The 20,085-nt window shown below is 41.2% G+C and overlaps 1 protein-coding gene across 2 annotated transcripts in view; it reads right to left on the bottom strand.

Moving 5' to 3' along the window:
• Positions 1 to 246: 246 nt before the first annotated feature.
• Positions 247 to 20,085, bottom strand: part of TPCN2 (two pore segment channel 2) — a 42,323-nt gene continuing 22,484 nt past the window's right edge. For both annotated transcript variants that reach the window (XM_044436592.1, XM_044436593.1), the window contains exons 10-25: positions 19,088 to 19,152; positions 17,059 to 17,156; positions 16,851 to 16,932; positions 16,622 to 16,708; positions 15,297 to 15,416; positions 14,325 to 14,384; positions 14,107 to 14,235; positions 13,144 to 13,193; positions 12,255 to 12,354; positions 12,091 to 12,162; positions 10,918 to 10,991; positions 7,569 to 7,659; positions 7,364 to 7,446; positions 6,296 to 6,377; positions 5,161 to 5,246; positions 247 to 2,304 (exon numbers count right to left, since the gene is read on the bottom strand). In XM_044436592.1, the coding sequence (XP_044292527.1) occupies positions 2,226 to 2,304; positions 5,161 to 5,246; positions 6,296 to 6,377; positions 7,364 to 7,446; positions 7,569 to 7,659; positions 10,918 to 10,991; positions 12,091 to 12,162; positions 12,255 to 12,354; positions 13,144 to 13,193; positions 14,107 to 14,235; positions 14,325 to 14,384; positions 15,297 to 15,416; positions 16,622 to 16,708; positions 16,851 to 16,932; positions 17,059 to 17,156; positions 19,088 to 19,152 (1,358 nt within the window). In that variant the 3' untranslated portion in view covers positions 247 to 2,225. The remainder of the gene's footprint in view (positions 2,305 to 5,160; positions 5,247 to 6,295; positions 6,378 to 7,363; positions 7,447 to 7,568; positions 7,660 to 10,917; positions 10,992 to 12,090; positions 12,163 to 12,254; positions 12,355 to 13,143; positions 13,194 to 14,106; positions 14,236 to 14,324; positions 14,385 to 15,296; positions 15,417 to 16,621; positions 16,709 to 16,850; positions 16,933 to 17,058; positions 17,157 to 19,087; positions 19,153 to 20,085) is intronic.

The raw sequence follows: 20,085 nt of genomic DNA, 5'->3' as shown, positions 1-20,085 counted from the left end.
CAAGGCATATTTCTCTACCTTTTCATTTCCTCTCTTTCTATGGTGATGATGATATTCTGCAGTAGGTTGCAAAACTCTCAAAGGTACAAGCCATTTGTCTTTAACTCAGATTCTTAAATTAATAGGCTTTCTGGCAGTTAATTTGTAAGTATTGTTTGTTCATAATTCAGACATTCACAGCCTGGAAACTGCCTGTACTTTGTTTAAAATGAGCAGAGACACAAGACAAATGAAAGGACCCCAGGCGTCTCAAAAATATTTTACTGCATTAACATTAATTACATACAAATGTTTGTGCTTTTAAATTATGATGTGTACTGACCCATCTTACAAGACATTTCTGGAGCACATTCAGTGCATAAAAATTCATAAAATATATACTACTTTAGTGGCTTCTCTATATAAAAATATTCCAGAGCATGAGAAAATTTTATTTATATTGCACCAGTAACTGGACAATACTGTACTTGCCAAATGACTCCGTAACAAACACAAAATATGTAGATGAAATGAGACAATGGGGATACAGTTGGAGACCCAACTGATATTAAGGGTACATAAGAATGTTCATAGTATTTATAAAGAATAGTTAAATATTCAGATAAAGAATGGTATGGATTTTTGGACAATAAAAAGGCAATTAGAATCAAACTACTGCTGTCTTTATTGTGTTCATCCAAGTAATGAACTATTCTTAGTGCTCAAATCATGGCTGTATTTTTAGGGATAGCTTGAATACCTAGGTCTTTTGTACACCAGGAACCAGATCATTCCTGCACAACAGAGTCTGTACTGAAATGGCCTATACAAAATAAATGTTATCCTACTAGTAAAATGCCTGGGGTTTTATTGCTGCCATTCTGTTATTATTTGATGGCACATCATTTTGAATTTTTATTTTTAAAATGTAAAATGGAACTGGTTTTGCATTAGTCTAATCTGCTAACTTCAGATTCTCCTATCATGATTTTAAGAATTAGTCTTCATAAAGGTGACCATTACAGTTCTGGACTGGCACAGCTTGAAACATCATCAAGATCCCACATTTTAAGAAACCACCCATAACCTTAAACAGGTAGGTCATGGCTTCTGGGTGGTTTCTTCCTCACCTCAACAACTCCTCTTGGCCAGGTTTGCACGTAACAACAAGCAAAGAAGCCTGTCCTACCACTGCCTGCATTTTCAAAATGGTGGCCAGCACCATGGTGACAAACCCACAGGGAAATTAACCCAAAATGACCCGTTATTGTACACAAACCAGGTCAACAAGGCAAAGCTACATGTTACTTCAAATATAGTTCTCTTTTATTCTCTATAGTAAAATGTCTATTGCCAAACAGCGATTCTTTATCAATGAAGTAAATTTGGCCAATGTAAACTGCAGGGCAGGGGCTGATTTGGCTCAACCAGCTTGCGGGGGGGGGGGGGAAGCAAAGTATGCAAACCCCCTGTTCCTTCCCCTTCCCCCCACACACCCTCCTTGATCTGAACTGGACTTTTTGTGCTTAGTGTACAGTAACATGCTGCAGGGTAGGGGAGAGCCTTTGCTCCTATTCATACCTTGTAGTTTATTGCACAGACACACACACATGACCACAAGTACTGGGAAAGCTTGGACCAATGTTATGAACCACACTGTGCTCTTGTTCCTTCTAATATAGACTTGTCACTCTGGAACAAACTATGTTTTTAACAATTGTCAGGTAACAGTCTCTTATTTCAGTCCCCAAATTTAGCATTAAACTTTCTCTTATTTGAGGTCAGGCACTTACCAGATCATTTCCCTAATATTAAGGCACTGCCTTTAGCACAGCAAACAACAGAAAAATACCAGAAAGGGAACTTCATCTATTTACAGGGTTTGCTTTTTGTCTGTTTAGTTTTTAATGTTAGCCACAAGCCAGAAGCATAATTATACAACTTCCACAGTTTCCATTGTAAAGTGCAAGTTCATTGATAGATTTCCCTTTATTAAAAATTGTTCATTGCTCTGCGACATCATTGGTCAGATTTTGAAGTGACAACTCCAGCTCATTTCCATAAAAGTCAACTTAACATGATGTCAAATTTTCTTTTTAAAAACTTTTAAATGAACACATAGCAATCTTTAAATACCCTGTGTTAACAGGCAACGTTCAAAAGTGACAACATGTCCCATGTCTTTCTTTAGGCTATAAAACCTGCATGCAGGTATGGCCAGGTATGTTGCTGTTTCCAGCTATGGGTCATCTATGTAGGTGCATATGTGGATGCTGCTGAAGTTCGGCAATCAACTCTTCCTCTGTAGGTTCTTCCAAAACATCCCTACAGGGGGAAAAAAAGCATTAACCATTACGAAGTGGTGCAGTCCCTGTCTCAAAGGAGATTTTGCAGACCTTTATCTGCACCAGACACAACTCCTGTAGTCACATCAATATTACAAATATTTATACTGTCAGACAATGTGTTAGTTGATATCCAAAGTATACTTGATTCATGAAATTTTGTGGCTATCCCAAAATATCGCTGCAAGGAGTACAAAGTGATGCTATTTTTAAAAGGACCTTCTACCTGCTCTATTGGGACTGCAGGTGGCGCAGTGGTTTAAACTGCTGTGCTGCTGGGCTGGTTGATCAAAAGGTCACTGGTTCGAATCTGCACAACGGGGTGAGTTCCTGTTGCTCTGTCCCAGCTCCTGCCAACCTTGCAGTTCGAAAGCATGCAAATGCAAGTAGATAAAAAGGTACCACTTTGGTGGGACGGTAACAGCGTTCCATGCGCTTTGGTGTTTAGTCATGCCGGCCGCATGACCATGGAGACTGTCTGCGGACAAATGCTGGCTCCCTCAGCTAGGAAATGGAGATGAGCACCGCCATGACTGGACTTAATGTCAAGGGGAAAACTTTACCTTTTACCTTTACCTTTTCCCGCTCTATTGCAATTAAGAAAAATAGGACAAGTTCATCTACGATATGGTACTGTTTGTATTAGATATTTAGAGTTGTTTCTCCTGGGATGGTATCAGCTTCTAGCTGTTCAGGTAAAACAGGCAGTGTGCAAAAGGCACTTCTGGCTAGTTCTGTTTGCTCACTCATTCAGTTTGCAGAAGAGGTGGGTCCTCTCGATTCTGTGGCACAAGTGGGACCCACCATTTGCACAATGGAGGTTTAACTCTTCCTACAGTAAGCCCTGAAATGGGGGGAAATGCTCCGTTCTGCATTGGGACAGATAAGCAGAGCTCCTTTATGTGAGTTCAAGAAACAAGAGTTTCACTCACTTCCAGCTGCCTCTGTTAAGTGCTTAATCTCTTTTCCATAAGGATGCTGTGCCACATGCAGAAGGAAATTGATGGGGTACAAAAGAATCAAGGGGGAGGCAAGCACCCCACTGGATATTCTCATATAACGCCAGTCCTCTACCAGATACACTGGCTTCCAGTTGAAGTCTGGGCCCAATTCAAGGTGCTGGTTTTTACCTATAAAGCCCTGAACAGCTCGGGACCAGGATACCTGAAGGAGCACCTCTTCCCTTACATGCCCTCACACTCCTTAAGACCTGCAGGAGAGGTTCTGCTCCAGGAGCCAGGAGATAAAAAGAACTTCTACCCAGAGCAGGGCCTTCTCTGTGCTGGTGTCCAGATTATAGAATGTGCTCCCTGGAGAGGAGGGCCTAGCACCGAGTTTATATTCTTTTCGGCCCCAGGTTAAAACCTTTTTATTTAATTGCTATTTTAAAAACTAATATTTTATTATTAGTAATAAAATATCCAAAGAGTGAGCTAACAGTCACTCTTTTTGTTTTTGATTTTTGTTTTTATATAATCTTTTATGGAATTTGTTATTGTTTTTAATTGTATGTGCTGTGAGCCGTCCCGAGATGCCGAGGCATGTGGTGATAGCATACAAAAGTTTTAAATAAATAAATAAATAAATATTGCCCAATAATTTTGTGTCTCTGCAATGCAAACATCACAGACCCATGAAAGGACAAAGCAGAGCATCAAAACTGGGGATATGTGAGGAATCTGTCCAGGTCAGGAATCCATCAGATTCCCTGGGCTCAGCTCCCCAGACTCCAGTCCGCGTTGTGAGGTCCAGGGTCTGAGTTCCTGCTGAGCATGCCCAGTGTTCATGGGGCACTCACTCGAACCTCACATGTTGCCCAAGCAGCACCCACTCACATGCCAGAGGTAGCCTCTCCTCACACCAAAGGAGGCGAGCCACAGAGCACGGGTCACAGGGTGCCCACAGCCAGCAGCTTCTGCTCACATGCCAGAGCAGTTGTTCAAACGCCAGCTGTTCCTTGCTCTGGAGAAGGGTGCTCAGTCACAAGATGCCTGCCAAGAAAGCAGCCCGCTCCTCAATTGCTGCAACAGCAGCCTCTGCCTTTCGCACCAGCTACAGCTGCCTTTCCGGGTGTTGATGGGAAAGAAGGTTGCCAGTTGTGCAACCAGGACTCGGTGCGCACTTGTGGTCTTCCTCTTGGCCTGGCTCTCTTTGGAAGACCAGTCAAGCACTGTGAATCCTTGGAGGGATGGAGTCCGACAGGGCTGATCCTGCCCCTAATCAAAGCACATACAATCTTTGATGTAAGAGTTTAAAATTTAAGTACACGTTCATTAAAAGAGATTAAGAAAGAAATACATGTGCAAAATGAAAAGAAAGAAGATAAAAATTGGGACACACAGGGTCCAATAGTTTTAAGCTGACAAACTCTTTTATGAATCTTTACAGTCAAAAAGTGTAGCCACTATTTCTGCTTTTTGGAACTAATGAACATAGAAATACTAATCAAAAGTCCTTCCTAGCTATTTTACTAAATAGGAAAGGGTAATAAATTTTGTTCATTGTTACAGAAAATATGCACACATACACACAAAGTTTCCACTACCCCATTACTAAGAGAACAAAGCTGTTTACTGTAGTAAATCCACCCACCCACACCAATCCAATATAGCTCTAGAAAAGATCAGCTGATATTTGGGGATATTAGGTTATCCAACTAAGTGGTGTGACCCTTAATAAAATTAAAAGTCATGCCAAGATAAATTGGAGCACAAGTTTTATGAGCAAAGACAATTCTAGTGTTAACAGCTGTTCAACTAGACTTCAGTAAGTGTCTTTTCTTAAAATAAGATTAAGTATCCCCAAAATTGTTTGCCTTCCACACAGGCAGACTTACTGGAACAGGAGTTCCATCGTCATCTGGTATTCCACTTCTGAGAGAGGTGGTCGTTGGCACCGGCGATCCCATTTATGAATAAAATTCTGCAATGCAAGAGAAGAGAAGAATGTCACTTTCAGTGGGTCTCTGTGCTATATTTCCTTCTCCTTACAAAACAAAACATCTGTTCAGGCAAGCAACCTTCACAGATGCACTGCAGCACATCATCGGATAAGACTATGATGGAAATTCCAGTGGCAAGTTCCATGCATGTAGTGCACCAAGGACAGAAATCCATTCTCCGCTCTGCAATGGAAACTGCTACATGAGCATAAATAATCTTCTCTGATCCCACAAGTGGCCTTCCTATTTCAGTGAGTCAGAGAACCATCTGAACCAGCTCCAAGTCCCACTGATGTTGTTAGGCAAGGGCATCAAAAGGCACACACAAGACTCTTGAGAATCATCACAATGTCATTTAGTAGTGGTACTCCTCATCTAGCCAGCTGCCTTTCCACAGCTAACAGTCTGCTGTTGAGGAAGACATGAAAAATATACGAGAAGACACTGCTTCCTCCTTATACTCTGGTTCTTTAAGGAATTTGCAGTGGTGTCCAGGTTTGGACTTTGCACCACAGTAAAGAGTTGTCTGAAATGGAGGATATATATTAAGTGCAGCCACCAATGCTGAACCTCAGGCCTACTCGTCAAAGCAAGCTCATTGAGGTCCCAGCCTGGGATTCCCTAGAAAGCTAGGTCCCCTTCCCTGGTCAATATCCTTCACCCCACCTGCAAAGAATTTTGTGGTTTCTTGGCTTTGGCACTGAAATGTATCACCAGAGACTTACTGATGGGTAGTAAGAACTTTAAGCTAAAATGTGTAGGTCTTTTAGTCCACCACTTCTAACTTTACCCCATTCCACCTGTGAAACTCTTAGAATTCTCTGAAATTGGAAATTCTGTGACAATCAACTTCAGTCCTCAGGCTCAAAGAGGTTCAACCCTCCAAAAGGTCAGTTTGATATGTTTTAAGATACAGCAATAATGTGGCTGCATATGCAGCCAACATGTAAAATCTGTGCCCTCATATTCAACCCATTTGAATAGAACAAGATGTAAATGTTTTTGCTTTGAATGGCAAGCCAAGTGTTACCTCCAGAAGTAAGGCAACAAACAGATTGACCCAAATGACAGAGGAAATCAGCCACCAGATGACAAAGTACAATTTTGACCATCTGAAAAAGAAAAAAAAAGTGGTGGAAGAAATAAAGTAGTGGCTGTTAACATGTCTGTGTTCATGTGCATAGATGCGAGGTTCATTCATATTTATTAGCAGTATAATTTCAGAAGTGGAAATTCCACACCATATTCTAAGATCCATAATCAGGACAGATTCCAACCCCAGAATTCCATGAAGTACGAAATACTGCAGAATTTCATGAGTTCCTTCTTTTGCCACTTCTGCCTCTAGTGCATCTACATTAATTTGAGCATGCAATTCTGCTCTGATATGAAACACGAGCCAGATTCAAGTCCTTTCCCTCCAGCAGTAAGTTTACCCTCAACTTCCAGACCTGCTAATGTAAAGACTGCATCTTTCTCTTTTCATTTGTTCCATATCTCACAAAGGAGCCTGTGTTCTGATTCCTACTGAAACCAGATCCAAGTAATGGCTATATTGTGTATGTTCAAGAGGGTAGCCTCTTAACATAAGAAGATACATACTGGATCAGATCAAAGGCATATCTGGTCAGGCATTCTATTCCTGCAGTCGCCAACGAAATTACGATGGGGAACTCACAGACAGAATTTAACTGCAATAACACCCACACGTTTTATGTTCTGCAGCAACCGGCAAGCAGAGACTTGGACATAATATATAGTCATCGTGACTAGTAAGCATTGATATCTTCCATTAATTTCTCTAATTCCCTTAAAACTGCCCAAGTAGTTGGCCATCACTACAAGCTCTAGTAGGAAACTCCACAGTTAGATTAAGTGCAATGTGAAGACATGCTTCCTGGCATCTGACCTGAATCTCCATCCCACTTCATTGGATGAGCCCAGGTTCTAGTAAGATGTGAGCTATTTTCTTCAGATGCATCCATCACTATCATGCTCCTCCTTACTAACAATGCATACTAAATACCTTTGAGAAAATCATGACTCAAAGCAGATGACTGAATATATGCCCAATGCTCAACTTCAGCCAAGCACTTACGGAGATGAGTATCTGGAATACGCATCCAAGAAAACCTGCCAGTTGTTCACAACCATCACGTCCCACAGGGTCACCAGTGCTGCCTGACACAAGGAAGAACAAAGAGGTTAAGTGGACATTATATTGAGGTTTCATTGCTTAAAACTGAAAGCAGTTAAAGCAATGAACTGATAATCACTACAAGCACCAGGAGAAACACACTTACAGCAAAGTCATCAAAGTTGTTTGGCCAATACTGAAGCTGTTCATATGTGCCACACTGGAAAGTGGCATTGCCAGCGGTTGTGTTGACAAGACTATAAAGGGAATGATAAATGTAAAGGTATCTAAATATTTTTATTTATTACATTTCTATATTGCTCAACAGTCAGATCTCTATGGGCTGTTCACAACAATTAAAACCTTAAAGTACTGCAAAATTTGAAGTTTAAAACAACAATACAAAATAGAAGCAAAACCCAAACTAAAACCTAGCAAGCAATGCAAAGAGTTAAAGTTTAAGATTTAAAACAACAGAAACTGGAAGATAATGCCTGGGAAAATAAGGTCCTTGGCTTGCAATGGAAAGAGCACTTTCTTGGAAGCTCATTCCCAACGGGTGGCCACAACAGAAAAGGTCCCCTTCTCAGCAGCCAGACACATCACTTCCTTTGGCAGGGGCTCCTGGAGAAGGACCACTGAGAAAAATCTTAAAGTCTGGGCAAGCATATATGAGAAGAGAAGATTCTTCAGGTTAGTTGGCCCCAAGCTATTAAAGGCTTTGAATGTTGATGCCAGGGCTTTCAATTGGACCCAGACACGCAGAGATGGTAGTGCAGGGACCCCACCAACAATCCCACTGCCCTAATTTAGACTGACTGACGTTTCCAGGACATTTTCAAATGCAGCCTATTTGTAATCAATGCTCTGTTGTACCAAGAAGACATAGTTGTGGGACTTGAATCTTTTGGTATAAGAACTATTTCAGATCCCCTTAAAATTAAGAGGAAAATAGCAAGCAACTTTGCAGCTTGGGGACCAAGAGATCTTCCATAGCATATGATCAGGGAGCTGGATAAGCTACAAGACGTTTCCAGTTAAAAACATATAATAAGAGAACAAACATTCATGTGCTTCCAAGGAAGCAAGAGTTTAGACTGCAAGAAGTTGATGCTGCTATGTAAGAAAGAATTTAAACTTGGCACCAGGGACCATTTAAGGCTCATAGCCAAAGCATGTTTCTCTGACACTGCTCAGCCACGAAGAAGTCACCATCAAATATAAGAATGCCTCAGCCTAAGTGTATCTTCATTATGTTGGCCATTCTTGACTTCTGCATTTCAATTCCCTCTGACAATTCAATTTACATTTCACCTGCACCCATGCACCCCCAGCATACGCACACAAATCTATTAGTTCAAGGTTTAATATTTATTATTATTATTATTATTATTATTATTATTATTATTATTATTATTACATTTCTATGCCGCCCCTTGCCAAAGCCTCGGGGTGGCTTACAACACAATAAAATACATTGAAACACAATAGAACATAATAAATTACCATTAAATACAAAAATACAAAAAATACACTGAGTTACAAACATAATAATATAAAATTAAAATTATCAGTATAAAATAAGTAAATAAATAATATAGGAGGAGAAAAGAGAAGGAAGAAGAAGTTGCCCTGGCCAGATCATATATTTTAACAATTAAAATGATGTTTAAATAAAAGGTCTTTACCTGGCGCCGAAAAACCAGTAACGACGGAGCCAGGCGGACCTCTTTGGGGAGTGAATTCCATAGGCTGGGCGCCACCACAGAGAAAGCCCTCCTCCGAGTACTTACTCTCCTAATTTCTTTCATGGAGGGTTCCCGGAGAAGGGACTCTCCCGCAGATCTCAAGGGGTGGTCGGGCATATACGGACGTAAGCGCTCGTTCAGGTAGCCAGGACCCAAGCCGTTTAGGGCTTTATAGGTCATAATCAACACCTTGACTCTGATCATGAAGACAGTGTCCACAAAACCTCATGCCAGAATAAATGTTTCAAATGGTTAAAGTGCCAAAGAACTCTTTGTCGCTTTTGTTTGTAGAGACTTACACAGCTATCCTTCTGGAAATTCATCATGGTGCAACCAGAGCCAACCTCCACAAATTTGCAGAGTGGATGGCTTTGCTTCCAAGCACATTTAAGCCCAATTGTAACTTTTTTTGCCAACAGAGGATGCTCCCTAAGTCAACTCTGAAAGTTTTCAAAGAAAGTTCAAATGGCAGAAGGATGCGTGAATTTTGGGTTGCATGGCTAGCCAGCCAAAATTATGTTTGCCTGAAGTCTTCCCCAGATGCCATGCTGATCTTTGGAAGTGAGCACAAGAGGAAGGCAGCAGTTCTACTTTGCTGTCCTTCTCATGCTCATCCATGGCACATGACACTTCAGAGGTCCTTTCTGAAGTACAACATCACACAGAAGCTGGATTCTTAACCTCTGGACCGCTCTTAAGCTTGGAAGCAAACAATACTTACAGCCTAGTGCCAGCAACAGCTGAACATGCAAGCTACCTCCATCTCTTCCTACCTTCCCATCACCAAGTGGTGTCAGTGCGCAAGCCACCACAGGTGCCCAACCCCTTCTCCTTCTCCAATGAGTCAGGCTAGAATTGGCAGAAGGTCACGGCAGGACATGAACCATTAAAGGTGGCTGGTGAGTAGAGCCGAGATGAACTCTTTCAGAATCTGTTCCTCTAGCATTTGCAGACTTCCTCCCATATTCAGCCTAGTCCTCCAAAGCAAGCCGAGCCAAGAGGATGTCTGTGAATGCTTGCAGGCTGGCAGCCTTCCCCATCAGGAGCAGCTGCACGACGTGGAAAGTGGCACTGTGAGTGGCCATGCCAGACACTCTTCCCAACAACCAACCATTTTTTTACTTGCTACTGCCAGCAGCAGTCGTGGCAACATGTGCATGGGAAAGAGGAGCACTGGGAGCAGGCATGCCAGCTGCCATTCCCGGCAACCAACCTTCTTCCCCACTTGCTGCTGGTGGTGGTGATGGTGGTGTGCACGGGAAATAGGCACTCCAAATGGGCACCCTTCCTTGTGACCCTTCTTCCCTGCTTGTGGCTGGTGGCCGGGGGAAAGGGTAGCTGACTATACAGTGCATGGAACTCAATTGGAGGCCCTTGCCAAGAACTCAGACTCTGGGCCACAGCAAAGTGGACTGCAGTCTGGGGAGCCATGTCCAGGGAATCCAACAGATTCCCACCCCCAAATGGATTATTCACACGTGTGAGCTTATGAGGTGAGGAGAAGAGCAGGAAAGAGTAGGCAATAGGCTGGTGTCAAATCAAGACGGAAGAAAATGTATCCTTACTCCTTAATATTCATATGCCAGAGCATGTACAGAGCAAAGGACAATCGCAGTTGCTGCCCTTAGTCCACCCTTTTCCAACCTGATGCCTTTGGACTACAACTCCCTGAGTTACTGACCAATTGGAGGGCACCTGGTCGGAGAAATCTGCCTGTGTCCCAAATCCACTGAGAATGGTCCAGTGATGTTGTAAAAGCAGCCTTACCTGCTATTGCCTGGGGAAGGAATGGTGCCCCTAAACAACTCCATGCCAACTATGGCAAATGCATAGAAAGCCACCTGGAGAAAGACCATATGGCATTTATTACATTCTGCAGCCAATTAAGTCTGATGCAAGTCTAGCAAAACCAACATTCATTACATAGTCAAGATCAAGTTTTCCAGAACCCCCAATATTGGTTAACTTTGGTATTTCAGGCAGTTTAAATACTTCAGAAGCACTGAAGACAGCTAAGCCACAAATTCGTAGGAACTGCTCCATATGTTATCTATTCATGTCATGTCTACAAAAACTAGACTGTGGGCTAAAGAATCTAACAATGTCATTTTACTTAGACTGTTCCTAACATACAGCATATACAAATACTAATCAAGAGATCTTTTGTTTTAGAAGTCATAAAACCACACCAAAAAACCCCTGTTCATTTGTCATTCTTGGCCTTTCTTAAGAGAAGATAAGCATCTCAATTTGCCTGGGAAAATTATCAGTTATAGAAAAGTTCCATGAATTATCTGCCAAACTAGGCTGAATATGATTTTCACTGCACTAAATTTATTTACTTTGCAATTCCTAAATCTGCCAATAGGTGGAGCTTCACTATTTAAAACTCAAAATAGCTTCTACATTATTTTATTTAAAGCTCTTCAAACAATGAACTGATCCTATAATTGTACAATAAACGTCCTTTAAGAAGCATTATAAAAGTTGAACAGAAATCCATCTATCATGTTAATTTTCAAACGGGAAAGACAGTTTTGGGGGTTTTTTTTCAATTTATATCCTGCCTTTTCCCTACAAAGGGCTCAAGGCAGCTTACATCATTCTCCTCCTCCATCTTATCCCCACAACAACAACCCTGTGAGGTAAGTTGGGCTGAGAGTCTGTGACTGGCCCAAAGTCACCCAGTTGGCTCCATGGCAGAGCAGGGACTAGAATCCAGATCACCTGAGTCCCAGTCCCATGCTCTTAACCACTACACCACACTGGCTCACCACACAGTTTTGCAGGACTCCAGCCCAAGGCAAGATCTGTCCTCTCTTCAATGATATAAGAAGTGTTCTAAAAGTGAAGTTTCTTGGATTCAGATATTGCAAATATTATTTGATAATACTATTTCTAACACAATAGAATATTCAAGTAGGCAAGGTTCTGACTTACCACCAAGATCCCTGCAAAGATTCTTATATTTTTTACCAGATGCAGCAGCGTACTGGCAACTAAAGACATAAACTGAAAAAACAAGATGAAAAATATGGGGACTTTTCATATGCTTAAGAGAAAGGGGTTGGAGGATAATAATCTACATAGCAGAAAAGAAGTACCTTTATGTTGGGGATAATCCTCAAAAATCTGAACACAATCAGCATGTTTGCCAGACGGACCATGTCCCACAATGACAACAATCCCAACATTTCAGGTCTCCTAGGAAAAGACAAAGTGACTATTGAAGTAAAAATCAGGAGAAGGAACTAGCAATATAAAATGTTAGTTTTCCTTGACAATGAAAGTCATCATCTGAGTCATGCAAGATGTATATGTTATTTTCGGGAAAAGGAACATAAGACCACAAGATTTCCTACAATATTTATGACACCCAGCCCTCAACTGTTTTAAAGTCAGGCCATATTTCTGCAATTCTTTCAAGACAGCTGATGCTCTCTGGATGGTTTTGACTACAACATCCTGCATTCCCGGCTGTTGGCCAGGAAGGCTACGCTGATGGGAAATGAAGTCAGATCATCTATAGAGCACCAGGTTTGGGAAAACTGATTCCGTATGACTGGAAGTAGGGAAAATCCCACTATTTGCAATCCTGCTGAAATATGTTGTGGCATGCCTGCAACCCTCCTCTGCAACTCTTTTAACGGGTTTGCAAGTAACCTTTTATTAAAACTGAAGCTCTAGGCTTGTTCTTTTCATTGGAATGATTTTCCACTATACATGCAGAGCACTTTCAGATCCCTGTGAAATATGGATGATGTGCCACTGTGTCCCTTCGCACATTGCCATGTGATTAAACATGCCTATAAATGAACAGCTGCCACCGCCAGCAGAAACGCAGCTAATTCAGAGTCTGATGAGAGGCAGGTCCTGCTCACAAGTTCCTAGCCTAGATCACTCAGCCCAGTACACTAGCAAGAGGCAGGCTGATGTGGCGGGAGCACCATGGCAAGTATCTATTCCTGGGCAGCAATAATTCCTTACACATACCAGCCTGGATGAGGAAATCCGTATACAGCAAATATTGACACCTCTAAAACCTTTGAAAAGACAACAAAAAAGAGGGAGAACACTGTAGCCATGACAATTATTACTGCATTAATAGGCCGAATGAAAATGAACATCCCCAATCTACCCTGTTTATTTTTGGTTTAATATTGTATAGTTTTATTCATTGCCCCCCCCCCACACACACACACACTTGGATTACTTTATTGCGAGAATTGAATAATATATTAGATATTTTTGAAAAAAAACACTGTGAGTTGTACCCAATTATGTCTGCCCATGAGTAGAAAAGACTCTGCTGGTGGTATGGATGCTTCCCGCCCTTGCAGTCCACCAAACTTGCTCCAGGGGGTGGGGGGAAGTGAATTAGGAGTGGTACAGAGATGTGACAAAGAAGGGCAAATCTTCTAACATAATGCTGGATGAAACTCGTTAGAAATAAAACCTCCTGTCAAACTCTTAGCATGATATATTGTGGGGAAGGGATATGAAGAGCAACCAGCTTTAACAGGCCAAACATAGTAATATCCTTCCATTAATCTAATATAAATAAAACATTAGGTCGGTCCTACCAGTTCTATTGTTCAAGTGGCACTCCCCACCTATGCAACTGTGATACAGTATTTCTGAGGACCAGCCACCCCCCAGCAAACAGAAATGCTAATTTCTAAAACAGACTGGTAGAGCTCCCTTACATCTCCATTATGCAAGTAATGGCTCTGGCTGCACAACAGAATTGGCAGGGCTGCCCACTCACAGGTGGTCACCACTGGATACTGCCCAAGAAGTTACTTTCCAATTTGGCAGTACAACCCAAGAAGTAAGCCCCAGGTAGAGGCAAGCTCTTATGCAAGCTCTTATCCTGAATGCTGAAGCCAGCTGGAAGTGGTCCCTAGACACCTCTATTACAGAAAAGCAAAATGGAATTAACTTAGCAATACTCACCATCAGAACTACAGTGAGCAGCCCATCAAATAAGTTGCTTGGATATGATAAATACCGGCTTAATCCCAAAGCTATTATTTTCAGCAACATTTCCAGAATGTAGTAAAAGATGAAGACACAATTGATAACCTTGAAAAATTAGAGTTCAAACTACAATTAAGAATTGAACTTTTAAAATAGAAGACATACAGGAAATGCTAGAGTGTTAGCGATCTTACCCCTAAAAAGAAGTCATCCCATAGGGCAGGTGATTTATCTGCATCTATTACCAGGACCACCTAGTGAGGGTAAGGAAATGGCCAATGGTTAACCGATATCGAACATTTAAACTACAGCATTATAAAATCAGTCAAACAAAATTGGTTTTGAGTTTATACCTAGCATATAAAGTAAAATTTAAAAGTAAGCTGCCCATATGAAATATTAACTAGCCTAGTAAGTATTAGTGATAGGTTACTGGACTGTAAGGTTCACACGCCAGTCAAGTGACTAGTGAAATTCTGACAACTGATCATCTTTTATTCAAAAATTGCCACGGCATAAGTTGAGAGTTATAAAATAAAAGTGTGTCATTTTGCCCGTTTACATTTGTTCTATCAAGGGAAACCAAAACACTTCCCACTGGGTCCTGGTGATAACTATAGACATTATCAACAGGAACACAAGCAATTATCAGCGGGAAAGGCTACGGGGTGGAGTATGTCCATGGAGGCCTACAAAGATGTAACTTCAAGTCTTCATTCCGACAGTGCATTAGCAGACACTGGGCCAGTCATGTAATGACTGCCTAACCTATTCCACAGAAGTGTTAAAATAAAATGGACAGAGGGAGAACAGCCTTGAGCTCCTTGGGAAAAGGGCAGAATAAACATGTAAGAAAAAAAAAAAAGAATTTCCCCTTTCTTTCTTTTTTGAGTTAGTTACTTTTGTTTCACAATAGATACCTAATTTGGGATTGGTAGGCTTTTCATGCTCAGCTTGTGGAGTTCCTAGAAGTATCTGACTGGTGACTAAATCAGTGGAATTGTCTGGAATGCAGGGACCTTGGTCTAATCCAAGAGGTTTCCTATGTTCTTCCTTTTGTATATACCAGCTTCCACTATTGTCATGGCAGAAGAGATTACAGTACCGAAAACTGAACTGAATAGAAAAACCCTGCTCAAAAAGGTATTAAAACACTGTATACTTACACATACAGAGAAAACATTTGCAAGAGCAATGGCATTCCCTAAATACCCAAAGTAGCGATGACCAAAGACAAGCTGAACCATCTGCAGAATAGGTGACTGATAATCTGGACAGGGAGGATGCTGGAAAGAAAATGTGTAGAAGCCTTGACAACACGACCTAGAAACCACAATTAAGAAAAGCATTCTGGTCCAATTTCAAATCCCCTCTGGCAGTCTACTGCAATCTTGTGTTCTCCAGACGTCTTGGGCTGTAACTTCCATACACGAGTTGCAACTCAACATGTGTAGGGGAAGGCTGCCTCAGGGCATCTTTGTTGGATATGTATTTTTAATTCAAAGTATTGTCATGAATTATTAAGAGCTCTTAATTATTAATTATTATTAGTTGCAGACTATTGAAGTTGACAGACATATCTCATTGTAAAGCTATAATGCATTCTCACCCCCAGCATTGCTTTAAGTAGTGAAACTCTGGCTCTAAAACTATCTAAAACAATGACAATTATCCTAACATGATACTCATTGAGAAAAAAACTGAAGAGGAAATGAAAACCAAATGAATGTAATGCACAGGAAGAACCAGAACTGAAAGGCAACTATAGTATAAAAAAATAAAATTACACAGTATTACATGGAAAACTTACATTACATTATTTGGAACTATTATCATAAACATTAAGTGAGCAATTCTTTGAAAATTCCCCAGTTTCAGTAATTGTGAGTTAATCATCTATGCAGCCAGATTTGTTAAGTAACAGTATGTGAGATGGTGAATTTCCCAAATCTTATTACATAATAAAAAAATGCAAAAAATCAGAGAATCCTCTATTTTATTGTAAGGTGCAAAGTTTCCTTGTTTTTGCTATGGGTTCATTTTTCAGAAATGCTGTGTTTATTAAGCACTCAAGTTGAAAAAAGAATTAGGTACAATGTAAAATGTACCATTTTAATCAAGCTGCATGTGTTTTTCTGTGCACAGAATCATCCAGACCACATGATCCATTTCTGGTTTGGAATGAGGAAGAAGGATCCTAGTGTTGAGGAGAGCCTACATAAAATAACCACAGTCCAATTCAAAAGTCACAATCCATACCAGGCAGGCTTTGAGCTGATTCCTATGGCTAGTACATTCTGTGTGCCAACTTCAAGCTGAGTCCCATTGCTAGCAACTGATGGTGTTGGAACAAGCTCTCTTGTCTGCTCCATCAAGTCATCTCTGACTTATGGCAACCCGAAGAATGAATGTCTTCCAAAACATCCTTGACAGCCCTGCTCATCTATACATAAAAGTATAAAGACTACATAAACAATAGCCATAAACTTACCTCTTTAACTTTGTGCTTATCAAGTTCATCAAAGAGTGTCTGAAACTGAGCAGCTGACAATCCTCCTGGAGGATACGACTCAAGCTTCTGTACAGGCAAAAGAAATAGGTAGTTAACGGGCCAAGTTCATGCATGAACAAAGAAAACCCATATACATCCTATAGTAGCATGTGCATTCTTCCTTACAGACTAAAAACAATATTTAATCAAATTTTAAAATGCTTGTTACCCCAGTGATTGCTTTCTTGCAATAGGAATCCATTTTTACTTTCTGGAGAACTTCAGCTAGGGCTTCAGATGGGACACGCAAGCTGTATAAACAGAAGCAAAATACACAAATAGGAATAATTTACCTTCTCCATCCCCATTAGAACCCCAAGTGTATGACCTATAAAACTGTAGTATGGCATTAGCCATTTCAGCTGTCTTTTACATACACATTTTTGTTGACAGAAATTTCTTTCACAAAGCAAAGAACTTCAAATGCAGCCCGGATTCCTAATCGTCTTCGGAAAAGCGAGGACTGTACCGATTTCTAAAAATGAAAGAAAAGTATCCCTCCATAAATATAGCAGAAAGGTATAGGTACTGAGGACAAAGAGGAAATAGAAAAGATTACTTACTAGAAAGAAAATTTGTTTCAAAACTGGGGAAGGGGTTTTCTTAAAGAGCTCCTGCTTCCTCCAGTTTTTGCTTCCCTTTTCCCTAGCTTCTTGCCAAAGACCATGAGCTGAAGGGTAAGTACTAAAGGTCTTTATACATACATACAACCTGAAGCCAAAGACTGTGCTTTCCAAATAGCAATATCCTACCCACCTGAGCCTCAACAAGTCATCAATAACACAATCCAATCAGGATGTCTGTAACCCTCTGGACTTGGAGAATTTTGGCATCATGTGCACAGCAAGAGAAGTATAGAGGTGAAGGATGACTCTGCACACCTCTCATTCTGCAAAGCACTTGAGAGGAGCAATTTTGGCCTTCTGTGTGTGATACCTCAGGAGGAAGGAGGCTGAGACCAAGACAAATGATGACCAAGATAAATTATATCTTGATGATATCAGTCTCCTCTCCTCCGCTCAAAAAAAATCCCCAAAAAGCACGTCTCCAAGGTTCTTACAACCTCAGAAATGCAGCCAGCACATATCTTTCCAGGCTGCTGCAGGAGAAGGAAAGGAGGTTCAACTGTGGATCTCCAGCTGCAAGATCAGAGCACTTTACCAGTCTTGTAACTGAGGATCTGAGAAATCCTATGGCTGTCTAATGGCCACAGTATTGCTTTGTCAATGTGCTAAGCTGAAAGATATTAACTTCACAGAGAAAACTCTCTTATATCACCACAAAACATTACAAAAAAGTCTTTTGACTGAAGATGGTTCATGGATTCATCTGGACAGTATCAGAAAACAAAATACTGTTAATGTAGCATTAAATTATATATGTGTCTGGGAGCACAATCTACAGCATGGGAAGAAAAAAGCAGCACAATCTGTTTGTTTTGTTTTTCATAAGCCACCTTTTTCTAGTCCTGTGATCCCACCCACTTTCAGTTTGCTTTTTGATGGCAGGGGGAAGGGAAGATAAGAGCAGATCCAAGCTTTGTCTGCAAAAATAAAGGACAGAAAGTTGCTAACCATACATACAAATGGCCTCTGGCTGAGAAAGGCTGACCAGATCAAAACTTAGAATATTAAGGGACACTGGGGTAAACAGTATAGAATTCTAAAAAGCTGAAAAAGAATATCTATTTTGCAACTGAGGAAGGATGTACAAACCGAATGCAGGTATACTCAGGCACAAAAGAGTTAGGAAGGAACACACACCAGTTGCGATTACTGGGTAAGCAAAGAAGAGCATCTCTTTAAGAAAATAGTTTGGCCTTTCAAGTGTGCACAGCCTTCATGCACACACGCTGCAGCAATGCAGGTATGAATACAACCATGTGCGTGGGGGAAGGGGGCAGGCAAAGTAAGAGAGTCTGGCCCAGTCTCCAACCCAGCTCATTCACACACATAGATAATATCAGCACACAAGATCAGACCACGGCAAAGAGCTCCACAGCACCTGCTAAAGACACCCTTTTCCCAGGAAGTCTTTCCTTCCAACCATCCATGTCTGCAACATTATCCTGTTTTTAATATATTGTTTTTACTCTTTTATCTGTTTTAACTTTTTAGCTGCTGAGATTCTGGGATCTGCCTAGATATGGAGATGTACATACCAATATTGTACGTATGTACGTACATACATACATACATGTGTGTGTGTGAGAGAGAGAGAGAGAGAGGTCTATCCCATACCTTTACCTGCCTGTACCATAGTCAAACACTTCTACCACTCCAGTGGCCCTAAGGAATGCTTAAGTGTTCCAACAGTAGGAATTTTCTGCACAACAGCCTGAACCATGATTCAGCTTTCTAAGAATGTCAATTAACAGGCATCATTACATTATTTAGCTTGACTCACCAGAAGATATCCACGAAACTGATTGTATATTATTGCTGTAAGCAAATTCATCAGAAACAAGTTTCCTGGAAGAGAAGAAAATGTATTCTCTGAGCTTCAGGCAGAGAGATAACCCTTTGGATTCCTTACCTGTGCTGTGTTATCATCAGCACAATACAGAGGACATGCTTTCATTTATACAGCTTAAGTGTCTTGTTCTTTACCTAGAGAAGAACCTTCTCCAATCCTTTTTCAATCCATCTGTCACTGCTGCCTCTTCCACTGGGATAACCCTGTACAGATTCTCTTGCATCGTCCATCCTTTCCATCTTTACACTCTGCTGTCCCTCTTTAAACAGGTATCACGAGCAAAAATTGCAAATGCTGCTAATGGTAACGCACGTGCAAGATGAAGCTTTACATTATGAAGCTATCCAATGAACAGAGTCTCCTCCATAACCAAGCACTGGACCCCACTTCACTTAATAAGACACAACAGGCTACAATGTGTGCCGGCTGCTGATGGCTGTTTTTTTTAACATGACCACCAACTGCAGCAGGTGGTCATTGCAGCTTATCATGGCATCCAAAATCAGCAGGCACAGGTAGCTGCAGAAATTTGCAAACCACCCAACAACCCTACAATGGAGCACAGGTTGTGGCTGGTTTGTTGACCAATCCAGTCACCCATCCTCGTCAGATTCAAATGGCATTGCAAGCCATGTTGAGAAAGACTAACTAGGCAGGTGAGGTGGCAAGCACAGGCTGTTTCATTATCTGCTCCAGTATGGCTTCTTCTCATAAGATCAAACACGTAGCCTTTTCCCTAACGTTCCACACGTGTCAGATGATGCAATAAGCAGGGTCAGATACTCTCTCCTGACAGGAACTCCTTCTCTGCCTGGCAACAGCCTGTAGTTAGAGACAGTCATAACTCTTACTCCCAGTTTTTCCTGCTTATGGAGAGGAAGTCATCCTAGGTTGCTTTCCCCTATTTCTTTTCAACCTCCCCACTGTAC

This window comes from Varanus komodoensis, unplaced genomic scaffold (genome assembly GCF_004798865.1).
Source record: "Varanus komodoensis strain SLA01 unplaced genomic scaffold, ASM479886v1 scaffold3, whole genome shotgun sequence".
NCBI classification, from domain to species: domain Eukaryota; kingdom Metazoa; phylum Chordata; class Lepidosauria; order Squamata; family Varanidae; genus Varanus; species Varanus komodoensis.
Note: the sequence above shows the minus strand (reverse complement) of the source record. Positions and strands in the feature narration are given on the sequence as shown.